Source organism: Anser brachyrhynchus (genome assembly GCF_964034855.1).
Source record: "Anser brachyrhynchus genome assembly, chromosome: 2".
NCBI lineage: Eukaryota > Metazoa > Chordata > Aves > Anseriformes > Anatidae > Anser > Anser brachyrhynchus.
The window spans coordinates 42,436,993-42,461,489 of record NC_137695.1 but is presented as its reverse complement, the minus strand read 5'-3'; the positions used below and the strand labels follow the sequence as shown (position 1 = coordinate 42,461,489).

At 46.3% G+C, this 24,497-nt stretch overlaps 1 protein-coding gene across 26 annotated transcripts in view; it reads left to right on the top strand.

Annotated features, from left to right (window-relative positions):
- LOC308189295 (uncharacterized protein) overlaps window positions 1-11,031 on the top strand; it is a 57,381-nt gene extending 46,350 nt beyond the window's left edge. For 5 of the 26 annotated variants that reach the window (XR_013946263.1, XR_013946264.1, XR_013946265.1 and 2 more), the window contains 6 exons: window positions 917-1,061; window positions 2,260-3,343; window positions 4,546-4,602; window positions 5,210-5,422; window positions 6,817-7,719; window positions 8,455-11,031. Coding sequence is in view for 19 of the 26 variants with exons in the window: in XM_080579163.1 (XP_080435289.1) it covers window positions 3,187-3,343; window positions 4,546-4,602; window positions 5,210-5,331 (336 nt within the window). In the remaining 7 variants the exon portion in view is untranslated. The other 21 variants (XM_080579167.1, XM_080579165.1, XM_080579168.1 and 18 more) reach the window with 18 other exon arrangements.
- The last annotated feature ends 13,466 nt before the right edge of the window (window positions 11,032-24,497 follow it).

Below are 24,497 nucleotides of genomic sequence, written 5' to 3'. Positions count from 1 at the left end.
ATCTCTTGCCACATTGGGTGATAACGATGCCATTGACACCTACTCCAACTCTAACCTGATCACCTCTTCTGGGTCCAGCTGGCCCTTTGAAGGTATCTTCTCACCCAGTTTGCTTTTCTCCCTGGTTCCCCTGTGGTGGTACATGCCAGAGCCTCGGGCTGGGTGCTGGGGAAGAAGGGTCTCTTGCGGGGGCACTGGTCTGGGGAGGGACAGAAAGGAACTCTGGGTCTCCTGGGAGGTGACTTGCTTCTCTTGGTACTTCAGGCCAAGGGAAACCACCCAGTTTGGAGGATTTGGTGCTGGAAAGCAGGTGAAGTGGTCAGGCATCCAGAATCTCATTCAGGCAAGGGCAAGAAAGATGTCCCTCAGTAGTCATGGGGGTGTCCTGGCAGGCAGCGAGTCATGTGAGTCTTGAGGACAGAGATGAAATGTGAGGGTGTGTAAGGTGTGCTGGAGAAGATGCCTCAGCTCTCATCTATTCCTTTCTGGGAACAGAAGATACATAAGTCTGTGATTTTTCCAGCTGGAGGTCTGAATTTTCTATAGGCCTTGGAGAACATCTCCCATGAGAAGGAGGAGGAGATGCCTCCAGGCTAGTCCTCTGATGCCTGCAACCATTCATGTCCTGTTGGAGGATGTTCACCGGTGTGGTGCTGCTGTTCCCTGTTGTCCTGATGGCTCTGTTTATCCAGAAGGATGAGTCTACAAACCGCTTTGTAATGGGCAAAGTGGCTGGAGTTAGCTCTCAGTAAAACAAGGAAGGAGAGGGTTTGTGATCCCCTGCCTCTGTCGTGTGGTATTTCTGTGGTGGGAAATCCCATGGGGAGAGTGGCCATAGGGCTGGGGAGCAGGGCACAGCCATCCTGCTGCCTTCTGAGGGCATTTATCCGTGCTCTGCACTGGTTCTTGCTCACAGGTTCAGAGTCTGCCCTCGTTCACACTTCCCCTTCACTCTGCAAACAGCAAAACTGAGACAATGATGATGGCAACTAAGAGAGGAAGGGCCAAGTACAATGTCAATATTGCTGACCTGCTGCATGAGGAATGAACCATGCTTGTATGTAAGTATGCACTTGTGAGAAAATCCACAAACACTTTCCTCACGTGTGATGATCCTTTTTCCTATGTACATCATTATTTTAGCTTTGTTTTTGTTACTTCACACAAAAAACATAAATTACTGGATGTACAAAATGTCACAAAGTGAAGTAAAACCAACAGCTGAACTTCCACCTTGAGCACAGGTTTGGTCTTCCAAGCTTTGACCTAGTGTTTTTTTAATGTATGTTTTTAATGTACATTTTAATGTAACATCTTAAGATTTTCTCAATGTATTTGGACTCATTCCATAATATATACAGTAACTGCTTTTCAGTGAGGTCCTAGGTATGTGAAACATTCAAAAAATGTAAGACTTTTCATCGATGGCAACTTTTAAAAAATAAAAGCTGGATTATTACTTGAAGGAGATAAAAGGCCATGAAACAGGTATTTTTACTTCAGCAAAAGAGAAGATTTTTAGCTTCTAAATATGCAGAGACACTATATCAACTATCACAAATGTGTGCTGGTGATGCAGCCAACAACACTTAATTATCAGTTCTACAGGAAAATTAGGTGAGAAAATTACTTGTCTTTTTATATTTATTTTATTTATAAAATCCCAAAGATGATGACAATTCTCTCACTACAGCATGTTAGACGTAGATGACTTGTCTGTCTTATTTTTCTCCCTTGCTGATACAGATTGATAAATTCCTGCAGTGTGCACAATTTAATTTGCGTTACTCTTTTACAAATTCGTACTGTGCCATTTTGAAGACAGCTGATCTGGTAGAGATGAAGCAGTCTCATCTTGTATATTGTCTTAGAAATGTTTGAGATGGGGGGGAAAGAAAGCTATTTGGTCCGCTGTATTGACCGTCTTTGCAACGTGTGGGTCATTGTTGTTTTGTGTTGATATTTATATGTGCTTCTTGCTTTCTTCCTCTAGAAATTAATTGGGGCCTTAAGCAAAATCAAGGCATGAACATGCTGGTCTTACTTGCATAGTTGGATGAGTCCTGGTAGCTTGTTTTGTGCATATTTTTGGCCCCAATGGTAAAGTGAACCAGTCTAGTCTATGCTTGTAATTTTCCTTCTCATTTCCATTAAGCAACCAGCACATACACACTTGTGGGTGATAGTTTTACTTTGGTAACGTCTCTATGTTGTTCCTGGGTTATACCCAGCCTGATTTTTATTTTTTTTTTCCTCCAGTGCAGGGGCAAGCAAAGATCAGCAGCCACAGCTGGACAAGAGAGGCATCCCAGAGGTACTGCAAGCCTGTTTTGCTGCCGAGCATTCTGTACTGTGAAACCACAGCCCCATGGAGCAAGGGAACAACAGGAGACGCTTGCTGCTTTCAGGATTAAATATAAATTTGACTGATGCTATTTCACCCCTTGATGATGCTTTAATATATGATTAGTTTCTTGTCCCAGATCAGGCTTTAATTCCTTCAAGCCCAGGTATGCCGTGAAACAGGAGACCGCCCTGACCTACAGTCCAATCTGTCTCTGGTCCTGAGCACTTCTGTAATGTCCTCTCTTTCTAGATGGACAGGTATCTGCTAACACACATTAAAAGCTTTTGTGCAGCCAAACATGGCTTGTTCTTAAAGGAACTCCAGAGAAGAGGACTTGTTCTATTTGTTTTGTGTTTAGAAGATAACTTAATGGCAGCGGAGGACATGTCTCAGCCTGGAAAAATACTGAAGCAGTCAGGGATGATTCCACAGGCATATTTCTTTCTGCTGAAATTGGTTTCTCTGTCCAGGGGGCAATACACAAACAGGGAGACGGGGTAACACAGGGGATGTGGAAGTAGACATTGCTGATAAAAAAAAAAAATGTCCTTCAAATGCCAGCCTCTGTCCTATGCTCAAAGAAGGTATCTGAGAACAACAACAGCTGCTGTGATGTTTGTATAATTTTCCTCACCCTTGAGCATCCTGGGCAACGATTCTGCATGGGTCAAAAGATAGGAAAAGGGAGGTAGAAAAGCTGGGAGAGAAATCAGTCTTTGAATATGAGGGTAAGAAATAAGCCATCAGAGACAAAACTGTTTTTAATTTTGTCTCTGATAATGTAGGACTCTGGCACGCAGCTGTCACCGTGCCTGACATAGCTGCTATGCAGAAATGTGATGGGAAAAATCTTGGGCAGAAAAATCTTACCGTCCATGTATGATGAAAGATGGAAGGGAAGAAAACAGAAGAGGGAACATGACGTCTGGGTCCCAGCAGTCTGCAAGTCTCCATCCAATATATCCTACACCGACAGTGGCTGTCCATTCACTAGTGGTAAGGGGAGGGTGCCCGTGGGAGTGTGTGGCATTTCAAGGAAAACAGATCATGAACGACATCCTTTGGAGAGTGGATTTGGTTGTCCCCTGTGTGAAATACAAATCTCTTCTGAGGCTGAGCAAGAGCATAGCATTCCCAGGGTGGAAACTGAAGTGGTTTAGAAAATGTTAGCATGTCAGTTAGAAGGAACGTGTTAATTTTCCCTTGATTTCCATCAGGTGCCAAACCATTAAGAGCATATCAGGTGGGTTAAAACTGGAAGAGGTGAGAGAAAGAGGGAGAGGGGCAAATCTGGTGAGGGAGGAAGCAGAAGAAAGCCAAGTATAAGCAACCTTCTCTCCAGGGTGCTCAGGCAGGCTCATTCATGAGCTAAGGCTGTTTCTTGATCGTTTGTTAACAAACGTGCAAGCAGTAGTCTAGCTGTTGGACTCGGTACTGGTGCTAGCACTGGTATGCCCAGCCTATTTCTGTGTTTTCTAAGAGTGCACATGCCATTGCAGCCAAAGAAATCATGCTCTCCCAGGACTCAGATCTAGCGGTGTCTAATAAAAGGCCCGACGAAGAGAAATTTCTGCAAGATTTATTTTCCCCCGGGAAATTAACCATTGTATACCAGAGCACACATAGCATATGGCTGCCTGTCCATGGGAACAGTGAATCCAGCCCCTGATTCAGCAGAATGCTGGAAGTGGTGTTTAGTTGTGATAAATGGGACACAAGAAGAGGTCTGAGGTTGTGCATGGTTTAAATGAATCAAAGCCATTTGCCAAATTTGTGCACAGACTAATCTGAAACAGAGAGATTTGTATTGTGACTCAAAGCTAATTTTTTCTTAGACAAGCACCAGATCAAAAAGTGGTAGTGAACATGATTTCCAGATTAATTCCATTCATTTTAGGTGTGTGTTGCACTGTCTTTTTGTCTGCTGGATATCATGTGAAAATGAGAAAAGGTAGGCATACGTTGATATGCAGGACCCAGTGCACAATTGACATAGTGCAGTGAATTTTCTATTTTTATTATTGCTGTTATTAGATCGTCCTGCTCTGGGCACAGAATACAATAGCCATATAATTTGTAGCAGACGGTTAAGAAACTGCCAAACAATCAGCCAGATTTCTTCTCATGGTTGATCATTTACAGGTTTGATTATGCTCTAATGTCCAAATGTTCCTATCCTGGTATATCTTGCTGTCTAGGAAGGAAAGCACTCGCACTGGCTGCTACCATGGACGTACCTAATTCCTTTCTTAAAGGTAAGTCATAGCAGAGAGCCCTAGAAGAAGATTTTAACTTTTAAAAAGCAAGTCCCCTTGGTGTTTTTAAATAATTTGCTTCTTAGTTACACTGAAAATGTCCTTACTCTAAAAAATGAACTGATAAGTCATTTTTCTAAATAGCGATACTTCTGGAAAACAGAGATCTACCTGCTGGGTGTTCTGTGTTCTCAGACATCACTGTGTTTCTGTTGGAGGTTCAGAAATTGGTGTGCAAATACCCAATACCCTTTTGCATTAAACCCATTAAGGTCAATAAACATTTCTCTTTAAACAGCAATACTCCCAGATGGGAGAGCTGAAAGTCCAGCCTGCTTATCTCTTTTCAAACTGGTGAATCCTTATTACCCTCTGAAAAACTGGAATGTAAGTCAATCTCATCTGTAGCTATTGCATCCTTTGATGCAGTGTGGTTAGGGCTCATTTGTTTTCTCTCCCTTTACTCCCCAACAAATTCAGACACACTCTTTCACACTCTCACATGGTCACACTAGATTCCTTTTTTTTTTGTTATTGTTGTTGTTTTACTAATATTTATCTAATATCTCTAGTATTTGCACTAATTTTCTTTTTCTCTACTTCACAGTTGGCACAGAAAACTACAGGACCACCATAGTGAACAAGAGTGACAAAGCACTGAGCTCCTGCTCCTACCGGGGAGCTTGGTGCTGGTGCCACCTGAACCAAAAGGAAGAATCAGCAGTATGATAATTTTGACAAAATGGCAGGCAGAGCTCTGGGAGATGGTGTTCTGGCCTTACTTGTAACTGGACCCTTCCTGTCACCCATTAATAAGCAGGTTTGATTTGTTTGTCATTGTGCTGTGTTTTGTTTTGGTAACAATAGTCTGGGTGGTGGTAGAAACACTTCAAATGCTGGCAATGTACATCTTGCTGTAAGAGGCAGAATTATGCTTTCTTTATTATTATTATTACCATCATCAATTAAGATTCAGAACCAAATAACCAGATTTGATGGGAATTCCTCCTCTGGCTTCAGGGGGTACTGAAAATTCATGCTGTTTCAGCGGCTCTCCAGAGAAGGTTTCAGTTTATTTCCTGGCATGATGCGTTCTAGTTGGTATAGCAGTAAGCTGGCAGTGGTGGATCTTTTAATACATGCATTGCAGGAAAGAGTAAAGGACTGTAGTGCAAGAACCAAAACAGAAAATTGAGGTTTTGTGTTAAGTGTGAAAAGTAGAAATTTGTCTCTGCATTGAAAGAAGAAGTGTGGCCTGTTGGGTAGAGCAGAAACAGAGCCAGGGCAGATTTCTGCATTTGATTTCTGGCTTTGTTATTGGCTGCAGTGAGACTTCACATGTGCTCCCACCTCCTATTTTTAAGATGAGGGCTTTGCTTGCTAAAACAGTGAAAATCAATGGCTCTGCAAGAGCTTTGGCCGATAGACACAGAAAAAACTTGGGGTGTCTCCTGTCACTCATAGCAAACTGTAACTAACCTTCTTTCAAGTCACTCAGTTGAATTATTAAATGCCTGATTTAAAGAAACTAACAAGTTTTAAGCTAATTTTTAGTGTAACAACCTTTAAAAATATTGGGACCTATCCCCACACTTGCCCTTCATCCTGATTCTTTTCTGTGCTAGAATACAGTACGTGGGCAGTGCAAGGAGGAAGGAAGGAGAAGAGGAGGCTGTTCCCCCTCTCTCCTCCCTCACCCTGCAGCCAGCAGAAGAGGTGCAAACAAAACACCGGTGTGCTCTGACTCTCGGGGACCTCCTGTGCCTGGCTGATTTACGCCTGTGTGACAACTTCAGCACAAACCAGAAATCCAAAGAGAGGTGGCTGAGGAGAATTCTTTGTACATATTTTTTTCCATGTTTGACAAAATTTGAAAATGAGCTCTTTGGCAGGGAAATGTAGTTTAAATTTTGGGAAGCTTTTTTTTTTTCTTAATCATAAGGGGAATCTACAGAAGGAATAAACTTCCAAAGAACAGAGGAATGTTGTTTAAGACTACGTTAATGAATTTGCTAAAAGAGAAATATGATTTTGTACAAGATGTTTTGCAGGCAGAAAATAATACATTGTATGGGACTTTCTCCAGTTTGTCATCACTGGGAAAACTTTCTCTGGAGTCAACTCACTACTGGCTAGCACCATGCCACAGAAGTTTTTGACAGAAAATTGGTGTCAAGTGCTGGCATTTTGCAACTGACATTCACTTTCCCCTAGTGTAAATGACACTGCGAGACAAGAGGACTCAACCTCAGTGAAGCCCAGCGAGTGTAACCATAATGCCTCACTGGGGCTGCTTGGCTCTGGCACAAGGTGATGGCTGTCACAGGTGTGTGATTTGGGGGATTCCAACCTCAGGGAAAATTTTTTGATAACGATACATCTGCATTGTTTGATCTGTCTGAAGGTCCATCCATCCTCTCTCTCTGGCAATGGCATAGATGCCACGCTGCAAGCAAGGAGTGCTTGAAGAGCTCCCTGCATTGCAGGAACATGCTTGACAGCCCTGTCTGGGTGGATTTTACCTGAGCTGTTCCAGGCCATCTTCCATCTCCCCAGCACTCGGTTGCAGTGCATTATCACCATTTCCTCAATTATCGCAGTTATTGTCTTTCTGCAAGTGAACAGTGAGGCAGTTGGTTAGATGATGTGAAATATATTACCATCAATATTTTTTCTTGCACTGTCAAATCTTGTGCCTGATGCTTTTCCTTTTTCTGTCGCGCTCTCATTGCTACAACTCCAGCACCTCTGCCTCGTTAGTCACAAATTTCAGGAGTGCCAGTGAGGGAAAGCTCCATGTGCAAACACACACACCCCTTTTATTTCCCCAGGGTCACAGGAAACAATAGCTTATTCCTGTTATTAACAACTGATTACAGTTTTTGTTCTATTACTGCAAAAATAACTTCCGGAATTGGAGGAGCTGTACTTCTGTTTTGAAGAGAAAGCAAGTGTTGGAAGTGATGCCTCGTGATGGAGAGTTTACTCTGCTTCAAGATTTATTTTTCAGATCTCATGGGAAAGGGATATTGGCGCTAGGATTGTCCAATTCCAGGAGAACATCCTCAGTTAAAAGGACATCAAGGACTGCCTGTTAATCCACAGGCTAAAACTTAAGTAAGCAGAGGCTAATGTCTCTTTACTGGTTTAATTAACAACAATTACTTCTCTAAAGATAAGGTATTTCCAGTTAAAAGCCATCTCCTTCAACTCCAGATCAGCTGAGAATAGTTCAAATTAGTTTTAGGGTAGGGTCAAAGACCAGAATTTTAGGGGTTTGAAGTTTTTTAACTGAGCAGATCAACACGTATCTGCCAGGGGAGAATCCACATCTGGGTGCAAAGAGGGAGGCTGGCATTTCCATCTGCATGAGAGGGGATTGTCTGGGGGGTTTAAACAAACGACTTAATGAGGTGTCACCAAAGCACACATCTGTCCGCTCTGGAGTATCTGAAGTCTGAGCAGCCAGCACGCAGCCCCTTTTAAGGTCACCGGCAGGGGCGTGGAACTGGAATAAACCAAAATGCAGCCTGACAGAGTAGTGCCTGACAGGCTCTGGCGGGATGTTACGGACATTTACAACCAGGGGAAGAGGAACATTTAGAAAACAAGTGGAAATGTGCAGGAAAAAAGAACAGACAGCAGTTTTGGTGCCAGCGTTCTGCCAGGCAGCAAGGTGGTCCTCCTGCTGAGGTGGTGCTGGCAGTGCTGGTGGGGCTGCCTGGGACAAGCTTTTGGAGATCTCCATTGAGCAGGAGAAGGGGAAGGACTCATTTCAAAAAAGTGTAAATATTTGATCTTATTTGATTTTGTTTGTTTTTGTTTGGTTGATTGGTTGTTGTTTTGCAACAGGAGGCAGCTCCCACGGTGCCCCTCCATCCCAGCATGCAGCAAACAAGAAATGACGGCTGGCATTGCTCCTCAGCCTGCGCTGGCAGAAGGATCCCAGTAGGCAACCCACCCTGGCTTGTCTGCAGGGCAATTTGGCTACACGCAGCCAGGGAGGATTTGGAGGGACAGAACTAAGTCCGGTGACCACAACTGCAACTCTCCTTGCCACACAGGGCAGAGAGACAGGGGCCTGGTCCTCCCTGGGACACTAAGCAGCCTCCCCACCCTGCTCTGGTGGCCCAAGGTTCACAGAGATTTCTACCTGCTGCAGGAGGTGTTTCTGGAGACAGTTCTTCAAGAGGTGATCTTGAAACCTCGGGCAAAGTTCCTGATGACCTGAATGGTTATGAACCAAGCAGAGCAGGGATGAGGGCTATGGCTCTTACCCCCTAAGATTTTGATGTCTCTGGTTTATTGCTGAGAGCCCAGAGTGTTGGTTGAGGGCTCATCCTACTTTTTGATAAGGACTTGGGCCCAGTGCTTGGAAAATCCCAAGACACATAGCTCCCATCACCTTAGGATTTGGTTAAAGTAGTTTCTGAAATTTGTTGCTGTATCATTTTGGGGATTTACATGCTCTATTCTCCCCCTGCCCCCCTTCTCCTTGGCAGCACTGCTTACGTTGTGTGCTGCCTGATGGGTCAGGGAGGAGGCTCTGCTGTGACACCAAGGTCAGGGCTTGCAGGGTCACAAGGCCCCTTTCCACATCTTGCAGAGGTGTGGGAGTGCACAGGCTGGTATGGGTAAGCTGGAGTCATTAATGGCCCATCCATAACTCAGCTGGCCAGCCACTGGTCTCCGAAGTACTGGTTGCTTAAGGGAAAAGGAGATTGCTCCTGTTACATTTGGGATAGAGAATCTTGCCTTCATCCTGTGTCTTGGCCACTGGAATCCAGCAAATGTGAGCATCTGAGGACACAGGTTGTGATTCACGGATGCTTCAATTCAGCATCTTTGGCTGGACCAAAGTCTGCTCAGAGCACTGTGAGTTGTGTGCTCTGTACCCCCAGCCCTGGAGAAACCCTCACCCAGGCTGGCTGTGATGCTTAGCCTACGGGCACGTGGTCCCAGGGAAATATATGGGGAGTCAAGGGCCTAAGGGCTTTAGACCTGTGCCCTTTTACCCTTTCCTGACCATATATTTTTGTGCTGTAAGAGCTTCAGAAAACAGCCCTGCAGAAGTTTCTTGGCCTGTTGTTTACTTCTGCCTAACTGTTTTTATCTCCTTCTCCCCAGTTGCATTAGGCAAAGCCATAGACAAATGACCACAAGTAAAACTGGCAGGATGCAGGTCTGTGGACACCTCCTGTCACCACTGGCCTGCTCTCCAGAGTGACCACAGGTTGAATTTACTCCCTGAGTGCAAACTGCAGGGGTTGTGCCAGGGATGTTGAGATGCCATGACCTGGTTTCACGTGCAGAGCTGAGCTTGCAGCGTGGGCAGGCAGGGGGCTGATAAACGTGTGTATGGTAAAAGGAAAATCCGGAACCTCTTTCCCCTTCTTGTTTCATGATGCTGTTCAGCGAAAGCCGGGTGCTGGGCAGGAAAGCAGCAGCCGAATACTCCAACAAGTGGCTTGTTAGTGAGGGATGTCCTGTGGTAAGTATGGAGCAGCCTTGTCACTTCTCAGCCAACCCTCTGAGGACAATAAGGAAGGAGGACAAAATGAGTGCAGCCCTCCTGGGCCTCCCCTTAAGAGTTTAAAAGCAAAATATTGATTTTGAGTTACCCTGCTTCAACTCAGCTTCACTCTCCTGATATTTTTATTCCCTTGTAGATTTCTGACTCCATTTGTTTTTTAAAGAAATCACTGGTGAAATTGTGGTGTGTCCATGTAACATTCCTGCACCTAAAAATATGGTCAATTGACACCTTGAAGTTTTCCAGGCAACTCTAACCATTTGTGACATCTTTAGCTGCATCTCCAGTATGTTCAAAACAGATGAAGTGAATGAATTGATTTTAGCTGTATAAAACCCTTGATAAAAATCTCTTTGTGGCCATCCAGTTAGTCTCTTGATGATTTGTAGAGTATTCGCTTATGCCATGAATTTGATCCTTCCCACCTCTCCGCTTGTTTTTCAGTGAGCTTTGCCGTGGGCTCCCTGCTCCTGAATGCACTGCAGCCTCCTTCCCTGGGGTCAGGGCAAGAGCCGGAGCCAGACAATGCCATACTGACTGCTGCAGCATCACCAGGTTGGACCCAAAGCACTACGTATGCCATAACACACTATCCAAACAGCGGCTGATGGTAGAGAGAAAAAAGAAGCAACTTTGCTAGGTGTTTTGAATCACTGCAACCCTCAGTATGCCCCATAAAACCAGCAGAATTGCAGAATCCGATTCAAAGCCCCAGCAAAGTCAAAATGATTCTTTGACTGGCTTGAGGAGACAGGGGATAGACCAAAGCAGCCAAAACCTTTCCCTTTGTCCCCAGAAAACGTTTGAACATTTGCATGTAATGAAACATTCAGTAGCCCAGGGATAAATTAAGTGCAGAATCTCAATTCCTTTAATAAAATAATCTGCTAAACTGACACTTGTGTGTGGTCCAAACGAAATCCCTTTGAAGACATACGGTCTTTTCACTGTGTCCTATTCTGGCTCAAGTTCCATTATGTTAACAAACATATAAATAAATTGTTGATGGGCCTGATTGTTTTTTGGGGCTTGTTTTTTCTTAAAGGTGCCTCTGAGTATTTCCAGCCCTGGGGATTCAGGCTTGTCCAAGCACAGAACACAGTTACAACATGATAAACAAGAATTTTGGTTTCTCAGTTCCCCTTGACAAAAATGGAGGACTGAATAGAGATGGGACCCCGCTGGGTGTGGTGCTGACAGGTCTGGAGTGCTGATAATAACACATACTTCTGAAGTATGAGATATTCTTGGTTAATTAGAGAAAGACCTGAATCCAAGAAAAACAGCAAACACTTCTGCTGTTAGTAAGGGAGGAGGAAGCAGGGTGTGAGTGGGACAGCAAGGTCTGGCTTTGGCCAAGTGTTTTAAGACATGCTGAAGAGTTATGCCCACATCTGACACCCTTGGTTGACCAAACTGGTAACAACCAATTATTATTAGCTACTAATGGCAAGTTTCTGTGGAAGTAGAGGTGAGTAAAGACTCAGTCCCACCTTGTCCTGTGTTGAATAAAAAATAGAGTATTGAATAAGGAGGTGTGTGTAAGTACTGCTTTTTCCCTACAAGACCTTCCTTTTTGTCTTTTGAGTACTGTGATGATAAGGCTAAGAGCGTAACCTATAGAAATGCAGAGGAACATACATAATCTATGGGTAGCTATATCAATGTGAAAAAGCCACCTCCTCTTCCCTGCTTGTGTCATCCATGTTGCTGTTTCTGACTTGTGCACAAGTAGGTAAGACCTTGCCCTTTGCGTACCATGGGTGTAACGCTGCCTCTGAAACCGTGCGTGGGGTGAGAGTTGCTCATTCTGCTCACAGCGAGGCCTTGTGTGTGTGGACATGGTGTGCGACAGCCTGGCCACTGATGGACAGATGAAGGAGCCTTCCCCAGCATGTTAGGAGCAAGAGGAATGGCAGCTGAATGTGGATGCAGTATCTGTACGCTGCATTGCAGATGAAGGCAGGATTCTCCATGGTGTCGGGGCTCCTCTTGCCCCATCACCTCCAGGGCCTGCCCCGCGTTTCTGGCTGCGTGCGTGGCTTCCTGCAGAGCTGCTCTGAGCCGCACTTGTTGGGAGCCTTCTCTGCAGCCAGCAGCATGCTGAAAATCATCAAGTTGTCTCATCTTTTGCAGCATAAGCTTGTTTTAAAAAGCTGTGATCGTGTCAGCAAGCGCAGCCCATCATGTTCCCCCCACCCTCCTGCTGAAATCGCGGCCTGCCCCATGCTGAGCGCCTGGCAGAGGTGGCCGGGGGAAAAGGGTGTTAAGGAGAGGGCCCAGCTGAGCACAGCTCTCCTGCAGCAGTGACGGGCAGGCCTGGCGTCCCCCGCAGGGCCATAGCTGGCAGGGGACAAGAAGCAGCCACCTCAGCCCAATGCTGTGGGCCTGGTGGTGTTTGGGAGCAGGCATGCAAGTCTGGAGGGCTGATGGAGTTGTGTGTGTTGGGGTTTGTGCTGGGGGGTGCCAGTTGACTTCTGAGGCTTTTCTTTCTCTGAGCAAGCCAAAGACAGCGAGACAGATTCACTGCTTCCTGCCCCTTGTGCTGGCACCAGGAGAGTGGGGGAAGAGGGATGGGAATGGGGTGCATGAGCCCCCAGTAGGCTTCCTCCCTATTTGCCCACACAGAGGAGCCTCTCCAGAGCATCCCTGAGGGTGAGGATGGGCAAGCAGCCTGCAAACCTGCCAAAAACAGGGCAGAGATGGATCAAGGAAGTTACACCTGTGGTAAAAATCAGGATTTAACAAACTCACAGGAAGACATTTCTTGGTTAACTCGCCTTGCCTACGAAGATACCAATCTCTGTGGGCTATGAAGTCTGCAACGTTGAAAATAGTTGACAAAGTAATTTCTGAGCTGGCTGTGGTTTTCCTAGTCAGGCACTAACATAGCAAGTAACCCAACCCTTTTCTCTTCAAACATGGTAGCTTCTCAAAAGCATTTATTCTGAGAAGAAAAAAAATGTTATTCCAAGCTACAGAAATCCAGATGGGAGAAGTGCTAATTTGAATTTACACACAGGGCATCACAACCTGTAGAGGTTAAGGAGAAGATAAGAAAATAAAACCTGTATTTTATTTTTCTAAGTACATTTATTTTCTTTTCCTAAGTAAATTACACAATCAAGTTGTCAGCACCAGAGGCGGAAGCCTCTTGATACAGCTGGTGCATGCAGAGCCAGAGAAATACCAGGAAATGGCCGCTATGTAGCCACCCAGGTCCTGCAGCAAGGCTCGTGGCCTTCAGCCGGGCTGTGCTTGCTGAGGATGCCTCCAGTGGGCTGCGCCCAGCCTGGCACCATCTCAGCTTCACCTCACCTAGACCCGAACACACAAGTGGCAGCCCTGGTGGATCTCTGCCAGCCTCACCTGAGTCACCATGTCAGCCAGTCCCATGGCTGCTGAGCGATATGACGGGGAGGGAACCTTGTCATAACATTTTTTGTGTGTGTGTTTAGTCGCTGGTTTATTTTCCTGTGAATGATAGTAACAGTTCAGCCTACAAAGCTGATGTAATCGTGAAACTTTTTTTCAGCAGTCACAGTTCAAATGTCCCTGCGTGGACGTTTTAAAGCAGACCGCCTTAACGCCAATTCGGCTATGCCCAAGACCTTTACATAATCTTTTTCTTTAACTTTTTTTTTTTTTTTTAACAATGCTATTACACTAAAAATTCTTTGAAAGCTTCTTACTGCAAATATTGTTTCCACTTTTCATTTTAGTTGAAAACTGTTGCTGTTTATTAAGGTAGACTTTGCACGAAGTCTTTCATGCAGAGAAACCTGCCGCTAGCTGAATGAAGAGGCTGAGGCAAGCTTCAGCTGAACACCACTGCTCAGGGTCCACATCTTTTCAGAGGAATAAGACGCCTCTGGCAGACTCATATTTATTTGGAAGAAGTGGATGGGTAATAGGGAGCAAATTTAAAAACAACTCTGGCAAAGCCTTTGCCCAGAGCACGGGCACACAGTCTCGCTACTGAAATGTGCAAGGTTGCAGCCTGTTAGAAATGACACTGTGGTGAGAGAGGCAGGAAGGGCACCAGGGCCTGATCTCACTGCCTGTTGTGATTCTGAATTGTCAAATTTCTAACTCTTGGGGTTTACGCAAGTAAGTATGGAGGAAGAGAGGCAGCGGAGAGTCGATTGGGAGGTATAACTGCTTCTGCCCTGGGTGTTTGAGATCAAATCTGAAGAGGGAAACCAGCCTGGCCTGCGTGAGGTCCCTGCTTGCTGCTCTGCTTAGTGTCGCAAGGCTGGCACCGGTGCTGCCCCAGCCCCTGCCATGCAGAGATCTGTGTGCTGGCTGGGCCGGCCGCTGAGCTGCCCACATCAGGAAAATCTCCATTTATCTCCCTGTGCCTTAAAATGCCACAGTGGGTTGGGAGCTGCCAGCAGACCAGACCAGCATTCAGCAAATCTGGTCTTAAGGTTCTCAGTAACTGCACCAAAAGTGCGGTGGCCTTCAGTTGCCGATCTATGCACCCACTCGCCAGCTCAGATTTCTTCTGAACATGCCAGCCGGTCGACATTTCACTGAGCCAGGTGCCCATGGACCCACCTGACAGAGGCACGACCGCACACCTGTGCCCAGCCTGGGTCAGCATCGCACCGCTGGCTCTGCCCATGCCGAGCACAGCACCCAGCCCTTGGTGGCCATGCCACAACCTGGCTGGCCAGGAAGGGCTCGAGGGGGTGCCTGTGAAGCCAGCGGAGGAAGTTTCTGCCCTACAGTTCTTGACTGTTTGTCACCTCCGTTGTGCTGGTGCAGCTGCAGGTGAGGATACACGCTAAACCCGGTCACTGAAGTGACCGGGGTTAAAAGTGCACTCTTTTGGGAGGGGGCAGTTATTAACCTGAGCTACCTGCCGGGTGCGATTCACAGCAAAGGCTTCCAGGTGTTCATACGGACTGAACTGAGGGGCAAAGGCCTGAGCCACACGGGCAGGAGTGCAGCCACCAGGAACAGCCACCGCAGGGACATGGTGCAGGCCCCGTCACTTTCAAGATGCGGTCAGACAGGGTGCTGCAGCATCTCATCCAGGCTCCCTTTCCCACCAAAGTCTGGTCATGACCCAGTCATCTTTCAAGGTCCCTTCCAACCTGGGCTGTTCTATAATTTCTACGAACTGGAGATTTCATGGTCTGGTGTTGTCAATAAAACCCATATCTTGTGGAAATACAGTCAGAGTCCTTTTGCTTCTTCACACAGCAGCTTTCCGTACCTAGCACGCTGTGCTTGGACCACAGGCCTCTCACAAGATACAGGACCACTCTCTTTTATGTGCTTCGTATTCTTCGTCTGAGCTACGCGTATCAGTTTGACTCCTTCCTCCCATGGGACAGGATTTTATTGGCTTGCAGATTACATTCGCTCTTACACAGATTTCTTGCATGCAAATCAAGAAGTTGAGAGGAAGACAATGTAATGAATATGCTAAACATGGAAAAGTGGTATATCGTTATGGTTACATTACAGTGCATTTAAAGCAGAAAACCATCAAATACAAATACCCCAAAAAGCAGCAGTTCTGCATCAAAACATAGGAACAAAAATGTGAGTTTGCAGAATTTGAAGTTCTACTGAAAGGAAATGACTGTGGCTTCAATTATTTACTGAAAACAAGTGGCTGTAATCTGTGAACTGTTTAAAAAAAAAAAAAGGAAAGAAAAGAAAAATACTTTTCCATATTTTGAACATTTCTGCCTTGTTACAGGTTCCTTCTTTAGGATGTGGAGAAAAGCACTGTTATATGGCCAGGTGGGAGGATGCAGGGAGGTAGAAATTTCAAAATAAAAATGCAAGAAATGTTAGAAAAAGGGAGTGTTTAACAACTGAGTCAAGTCAGTGGATAAAGGCATAATGACAGAGTCTTAGCCACTTGGTCAATACAGCATTTCCACCTTTCTCACTGTCAAGCCTTGAACATCAAACAATGTGAGTCTATCCCCCTCTCTATTCATCGCTGCACCCTTGGATTATAGTTTGGCTGGAATATCCTCCTGAGGGAACTGGTGTGATTTATCTCAGCTAGTCTCCCCTGTAAATAATGAGATAGCCATAACCAGAGGGTCCTGCTGGTTCTGTCTGATGGTTTTCCTGCTTCACCAAGCCACAGGAGCAAGAGGGAACAGGGCTTCTGTGCAAACACCCTTGGTGGTGTGATGCTCGAGCATCCCTCCCGTGGGAGCCAAAGGAAGAGCCAGGCTGGTAACTGGGCTCTGGGGAAGACGGGCAGCACCCTGCTGAGCCCACGCTGCTGAGCACCTGGGTGTGGACCTCCAGGGAAGCCTCTGCTCTGAGGCTGAGGACTGTTTCTGTTCATGCTGGAGCCTCAGCTCTTCAGAAAAGCTTCTGGGGAATGATGGCTCTGGCCTTGCTGACTTGCCAGGTGTCACTGCCTTTTCTCCCATCTTCTTAGTGCCTTCTTTTCTCTTCTCCCAGCCTTCCAGGGGAGCCAAAGGAAAAGGGAAGGAGGGCTGTTAAATACCACATCCCTTAAGACAGCTTCCATTTTAAGCTTTCTCTGGCATCAGTGGTAAAATAGTTCTCTACAACACAGTGTATCTCACCAAGAAACCCAATTCTGATTCATACGCATTTTGTGTCCTTTTTAGAGATAACTTCTAATTCATTAAAATAAAATTGTACAAATATTAAAATCACTTGAAAGGCAATGATATTGAATGGAACTTAGAAAAAGTAGCAGCCCAGCCCTTTGTTCACTGCAGCCCCTCAAACAGAGGTGAGGCACAGATTATTGCTTTTTCTTGCTCTCTTTTTTTTTTTTTTTTAATCTTTCCCCTCAACACACGCCTATTCATTTTTTGTTTCTGTGAAACTGGGTCTTGTCTTCCATTTGTTAACTATTTTTTTTTTCCATAGGTGATTCCTATCACATCAAAACCCCAACCAAAACTGGACTTCAGTGGGAGTTTAATCTGACTAGGGACTTGGAGGATTTTGGCCACTGTGCGTGTGCATGCTATAGACTTGTGTGCATGTGCATGTGTACATTGTAAACATATATATATGCCAATCTGTGAAAATGCATAATTTCTTGGCTCCCATCCTAACCTTTGTGCAACTGGGTGCTGGGATCTGGATATGCAGCGTGCTTAGCAGCACTTTTTAATGAAGAGGTGTTTTCTCCCTTGGAGCTGTCATTCTCTGCCACATCACAGACTCCTTCAGACAGAAAAATAATTGGCCACTTTCTTAGAGCATGGAATCAGAGAGCCCCAGGGACCGGCAGAGTGCTCAGCGAACCGGGACGGTGACTTGCTGTGGCGCCCACTAGTGTCCCCCTGCCCTCCGTGGGTCTCCTTCCCACGCAGGTCCTGGCCCTGGGGCTTGCCACCCGCCCCCAGGCACCCGAATGAGGGCTGGTAGATGGTGCCGTGCAATGTGACAGCGAGACCCAAATCCCCAGAAGGAGAAAGATGAAACAAAATGGACAATTACTTCCAGAGCTGTTCAACTAGTAAACAGAAACTCAGGACTGCTTTGGTTTCTTTTTTCCCCTGAAACCTGTGTACTTGCTGCCCGGTGGGCTGGTTTTCCATGTTTGCAGGAGGCTTTGTTATTATTTTGCTTTGAAGTGGGTTTTTAGCAGCACTTATTCTGCTCAGGGGCTCCTAACATCCACCCTTCCTCTAATACTGCCCAGAGTTGTTAGCGTGCATAAATGGGCGATGGAGTAAAATTCACGCCTTAGCACCTCCCACTACTGCACCACAGGTAGGAAAACGACAAAATAAATGGTCATGGTGTCCTTGAGACACTGTCCTTGAGACCCAGGTGGACTTTAAGAGTACTTTGCCTGGCAGGAGCATGCCAGTGTCCCACGCCAACCAAATGCTCAAACAAACACAACACAGTTTTTACCCTGTCTAAGTAAGTTACTCTGGGTCCAGCTCTGCTACTTGCAAAAGAGTCCTTGCTGCCCTTAACTCTCTTGGCCCTGGAGCCAACTGAAACGAAGGAAGAGCCCGTCCTTTGCCTTGCTGTGACACCTGGTCCCAGGGGGCACAAGTGGAGGAAGGCAACGGCCACCACCCCATGGGATGGAGACCCTCTGATCTCCAGCAGCACGCTGAGGCTCTGTGGGTTACCTGCCTTGCTGGCTGAAAGCCCTATGGCTCAGGTTGTATATAAGGGTAACTGGGAGGTGGGATTTCACCTTGAGTGGGGCTGGATAAGGTGTGAAGTAGGCAGAAAAGTTGCCGTGATAGTATTGTGTCTACTGAGACCTCAGCACCCTGTGGACATCAGGGTCTGACTACTCATATCAGGCCACCAGCTGCTTTCTAATGGGTCTTACTAATGGGGCTTGCATTTTAATTCAGATCAACACCTGAAACAAAAGATCAGAAGATTTTTTTTCCATGCCCTTTTCGTATTCATTACATCCTTTCCTTTACTGCCCTTTAATCCATAGCCATGGACAACAGGAGAACCAGTAACAGCCTGAAACGTGACTACTGGGGAAAGGAAAAAATATAGTCAAAATAAATAAATAAATAAAAATATATTAAAAGGGGAAGAAGAAATAATATGCGTTTGTGTGATGGTTCAAAGTTCTTCTGTGATCCTGCTCATTTGTCTGTTCTCATCTGTATTACCCAAACTCTTCGAGCTAAATTTTTCCCCCACTAATGTGCTAGGAATCAACACAATCATCTGTGCTAGAAAAAAAAATGCAGAGCTCATACTTCACTCACTGGAGTTAATCGGAGAGAAATGGTGCAGGGAGACTTTCACGTTGCCCTTGTGTCACCGCAAAGCAAATTACGGTGGCAGAGATTGGTTATTACAATTGATAAATTACGATTACAGGGATTGGTTTGGGGGTGTCTGTGTTTGATTTTGGTGGGGGGTTCTTTTTCGGGGGATTTTACATTCGGGGTTTCTTCAGAAGGTAACTTCTGTGTAGGTCCTAAATCTCTGCTGCCAAAAAACAAAGAGAGAAAGAGAGAAAGAGAGAAAGAGAGAAAGAGAGAGAGAGAGAGAGAGAGAGAGAGAGAGAGAGAGAGAGAGAGAGAAAGAGAGAGAGAAAGAGAGAAAGAGAGAAAGAGAGAAAGAGAGAGAGAAAGAGAGAGAGAGAGAAAGAAAGAAAGAAAGAAAAAGAAAGAAAGAAAGAAAGAAAGAAAGAAAGAAAGAAAGAAAGAAAGAAAGAAAGAAAGAAAGAAAGAAAGAAAGAAAGAAAGAAAGAAAGAAAGAAAGAAAGAAAGAAAGAAAGAAAGAAAGAAAGAAAGAAAAGAAAGAAAGAAAGAAAGAAAGAAAGAAAGAAAGAAAGAAAGAAAGAAAGAAAGAAAGAAAAGAACTCGGCAGGGGTGGTAGCAAGGGGAAAAAGCTCTTCTTCACCGGCGGCGTGGGGGCATCTCACCGGGCTGCCCCCGGCGGTCTCCCCCGGGGCCAGTGTTTCCCGGTGGAAGGGTTTCTGGCCGATTTCCCCTCTTGGGGCCGTGCCAGCCCCGGGGCGGGGGTGCAGGCAGGCTCGGCTCCGCGGCCGCGCAGGGCTCCGCAGGTGCGGGGGCACCTTTGAACCTCCCCCCGCTCCCGCAAGCGGCTTTTCCGAGCCGAAATTCCCGTGGGGCAGAAAGCGGCCATCGCCTTCCATCAGCCCCTAACGACCCCGCTCCCCTCTGCCTTTGGTCTGGCTGCCGCCCGCCCGGATGGGTGATTTGGGAGCTATCTGCGCCCGTGGTTGGAGGCCAGCCGGGATGCTTGGAGCCGCTGGGGGCACTTCCCCCTGCATGGTGCCCGCAGCCCCCCGCCGAGGGGATTTCAAAGGGTCCCGGGCTCCCCCCGCAGCCGCCACCCCACAGCCCACCGCTATTCGCTTCTCCAGCCCCTCGGGTTAATGGTGGTCCCACTGGGAGCCTCGTAGCGAAATCACGGAGGGCGAAAAGCCCCCGCAACCTCCAGAGCGCGTATTTCTCAGCTCTCAGGTTAGCAGCGGGAGGTGCTGCACGGCTCCGCCATCAGAAGATGGCCCCGAGCGGCACGAAGTTTATCGGGGCTTCCACGTGGTGAAATTGTACTTCTTAAAGTGTCGGGACGAAAAGGAGAACGTCTTTTTTTATGGGCTTCGAGCTGCTAATTTTAATTGCTGTCATTTAAACAGTTTAGTTGGGTCCAGGCTCTTTCAATAGGCATTGTTTATCTAAACCAGGCAAGCAAACCAAAATTAGCTGTTTAAAACTCCCTTTAATAGACCTGTAAATGTAAAGAAGGTAAAACCAGATCTATGGCCATCACACCCGTGTCATGGATCCTGGCGCGTTCCCATATTTCCATGGTACGGCTGTCAGGCTGACAATTGGCACCGACCTAGAAGCGAGTAAGCGATCTTGCTTTAAAAACAGGGAAAAGGTGCTAGGCATCCCTCATTAAGCTTATCGGAGGGTGAAAAGACAAGCATTTAAGAAGAGCTGCTTGGAGATCCCTGTGCATGAATAATACAAAATATGAAATGATGCTCGTGCTTATGCTCGGCTTTGTGATCCTAATTTTAGTCTCTTCCTCTCCCTAAGTTTCTGCAATTCCTTTTTAAGAAAGCAAAGGCACCTCAAAGCTAAACCCAACTTAATGCTTTTCCCATCTCCCTTCTTGTAGGTGTTCCATATATTTGTCAATATGACAAAGGTATCTGCTTTACGAAGTCTTACACTTTCTAGAATGTGCTTTTTTGTTGTTCTGCAGCCAACAGGGTACCTTAGGCCCAACAAGAAAAAGTGGTTATGTGAATTTGCCTATCAAAATTATCCATTGCCAAGAATTTAATTCAAGCACCGAATATATTTAACCTTGTCTGTATTACACTGCCATATTTTACATATTAGTATCAGACCTTGATTAGTTTTTACTAATCCTTGCATTTCCCTTTAATTTAACATCACAGCTAAAGATACAAGCTTTTAGGTATTTTTCCTTATAAGGTAGAGAAAGGATGTGACCAATATGGCTACTTTGAATACCACTTTATTTTCAAATACTGACTTGTTTCTTCCAGCTCCTGATTCATTAACTCATGTCTGTTTTTTTCTGTTTCATATACCTTGTCTAGAAAAGGATATTCTTCATCATCTCATTTTTATAAATTAATCCCATAATAATTATGTACAATTATGTATACTGGTGTGCATTTTTTTAATATTTTGACACTGTCTTTTTAAATTGTTTTCGATGGGTAAGAAAATGGCAGCTAAATTTAATGAGTTACCAATGAGTAAAATTGCTGTTAATGTGACACCATCCCTAGTTCATATTAAAAATAATGTTTCTTTGGTTTTGTAGATCTATTGATTTCTTGTATTTAAGGTCCATATATGTATGTTTGAACAACAGCTGACTACTTTTTAACTCCTTGGGGTTTGAGTTTTTGTGAGCCAAAATGTATTTGAAGCTGCACTCCTTGTGCCTCGAGGACTGTACATTTCTGCACGTGGAAAACCCCATTTGTCATAAACTAAAATGGATTCGTGGTCTTCGCAGCTACAGGACAACTCTTTTCAACAGAAAATAAAGAGCATTTCCAATTAATTTAGTCTGCTAACATTCCCACAAAGGAGGTGGCTGTTGTCTGTGTTTGACAGATGAAACAACCAGAGCAGTAGCTGGCTTCATCATAAGAATAGCTGCTGAGGTTAAGCGTCAAGCTGCAATGCCCTGAGCCTTTCATGAACACACTAATACATCTCTTATTTTTCTCAAGCACTCAACTGCCTTGAAAAGACAGGTAGCAAGATGAAAGAAAGAGCAAGAGAGAGAGGAAGAAGAAAGAGAGAGAGAGAGAGAGGAATAGAGAAAGAGAGAGAAAGAGAGAAAGAGAGAGAGGAGGAGAGGAAGAGAGGAAGAGAGGAAGAGAGAGAGAGAAAGAAGGAGGGAAGGAAGGAAGGAAGGAAGGAAGGAAGGAAGGAAGGAAGGAAGGAAGGAAGGAAGGAAGGAAGGAAGGAAGGAAGGAAGGAAGGAAGGAAGGAAGGAAGGAAGGAAGGAAGGAAGGAAGGAAGGAAGGAAGGAAGGAAGGCTCACATATGACTAGCCACATCTAAAAAATCTCTGATTTTGTGATTTTAAAAGTGACACTGAATGATGGTGGAAGTGTGGCAAGTCTCATGAATGCATCTAAGAGTATCCTCCTTCCTCTGCCTAGCCAGCTACTCTGCATGTAGTTGAAGGGGGGGGGAGGAAGCCAGATTGGATGACTGGGAGAAAAAAAAAAAATCTGCAAAATTCCAGCACCGATTTGCCATAAAGGTGAAAGTATTGAAGCCCATCGAGAATTGGATGCTAGCAAATTGAGGAGGACATCTTATAACGGCACACTATTTTTAAAACCAAAATCACAGCAAGCAAAAATCATGCAAGGAAACAAATTGCCTTGCAGAAACAGTTCAAACACAGCATTCCGAAAATATCGCACACCCTGTGTGTCCTGCCATACTGACAGCAGGACTTGAGGAAGAGCACAGGGACCAAATAATATAACAGGGGATCCTGTAACTAAAAATTTATAAGCTGTCCACCTAGACCAGTTGTGTGTGTGCGTGTACCCATACCCATACACACAAGGATAATGGGACATATATGGGCTATACCATAGTGATGTATGAATTCATATTTATATATATGCTTGCAACAGCCTGATGGAATAGGTTTTATAGTTCCTATCTTGTGTCCTCCTAGGCCCTACTGTGCAGGGTACTTTTTGTTTAACAGTGTTAGTCCCCACAAGTTTAAGCAATTTGCTGAAGGAGAGGATCACTGAGCTCCAAGAAAAGAGCAAAGATCTCAATCCCATCCCAAAGGCAAGGGAGGAAATATTTCAGTGTAGATTTCAGTGTAGTGTCATTCTGCCGTAGCTTGGGCTGCAGAAAATGAGGTATTCTGGAACAGCTTCTTCAGAGTCAGAGGTGCTTTGTATTTGAATAAACCCAGGGAAAACCCAGCTTTATTTGAATAAAGCCCAACAAAACACGATAATCTGTAACCCTTCAAAGACCTACAATTTCTTTCAACATTCTTTTTGTGGTTTGGAGGTTATTTTGGTAGTTTTACGAACCTAACACGCTCCTTTCTGTTTCACCAATCTGCTGCTTCTGCAGTTTATCTGTAACATCTAAAAGGGCTGTGGGACCCATTCAGAAATCTCCGGTCCCGCACATGAGCGAAGCATCCCGCAGCTTTTTGGGGCGATGCTCCCCGGAGAGGTCCGGGGCAGGCAGCAGGAGCGGAGCCGACTTGTAGGGGCTGTGAGGGGCAATGCCCCGGCTGCCCTCCCCGACCCACAGGGCGAGAATTGCAAGCCGGGGCAATGAGATCCCGGGTCCCGGGAGCCATGCAGGTGCCTGCGATGGCCACTTCAATTTGCGGGGTGCGGGGGATTGGGGCTTTTTTCCGCAGCGTGCAGATTGCGTGAACGAGCATCCCACATTTCAGGCTGCGCCCTCAAACCCTGGCACGGCTGAAGGGCAACTGAAGGCGGGCAGGTCTCCGTCCCTGTCCCTATCCCTGTTCCCGTCCCCGACCCTGTTTCCGTCCTCGTCCTCGTTCCCGTCCCCATCCCCGTCCCGGTCCCGGCCGGCCTGGGGGGAGTTGCGTGTTCCGAGGCGGGTGTCGAGGCCAGGCTGCTCCGAGCTGAGCTGAAAATCCCCCCTGCTCCGGAAAGAGCTGGAAGGAAACATGAATTCGTTAGGGAAACTTCATCCCAGATGTATTTCGTACCGAAGTGGAAAGCTCCCCTTTTAGCGGGACGGCCACGGTTTTCCTGCCCCCTGCGGGGGCTGAAGGCACCGCGGGCAGCCTGAGCATCATCGGGAGGTTTTCTGCCTTTCTCCCTTAAACGCGAGGTTAGCCAAATTTTGGAGGAAAAACCGTAGCAGCCTTCAGCAGCGACCAGCACCTATTTCTAACCGTAGCCGGTCTGTGATCCTGGAAAATTCGCTCCCGTACACCCTGCACAGAAGCATCGCCAAATCTCCTTCCGTGCCGGAGCGCCGGGCTTCCCCGGCACTATTTCGATGTCTTCCTCGGACGCCAAACCGGGAAAACGCTGTTCCGGAGCGAACGGGGGGCTGGGGGCGGCGGGGGGGGGGGGTCAGTGCCGGCCGTCACCAGCCACCCCCCCCGGGCACCCCGCAGGTGGCACGGCGGGGACCGCTTTCCCCGGGGCCGCCTCTCGGTTGGGATCCGGAGGGCGCAGATGAAGCCCCGAACCCCCAAAGTCGGCTGGGTACCGCCGTGCGGGCTGCATCCGGAGCAAGATCCGCGTCCCGCTGCGGAGCCGCTCCGGTTGCTAGCTGCGGATTGCGGCAGCCCGATGCGGAGCGGCTCCGCCGGCGTGTCCCGCCGTCCCGCA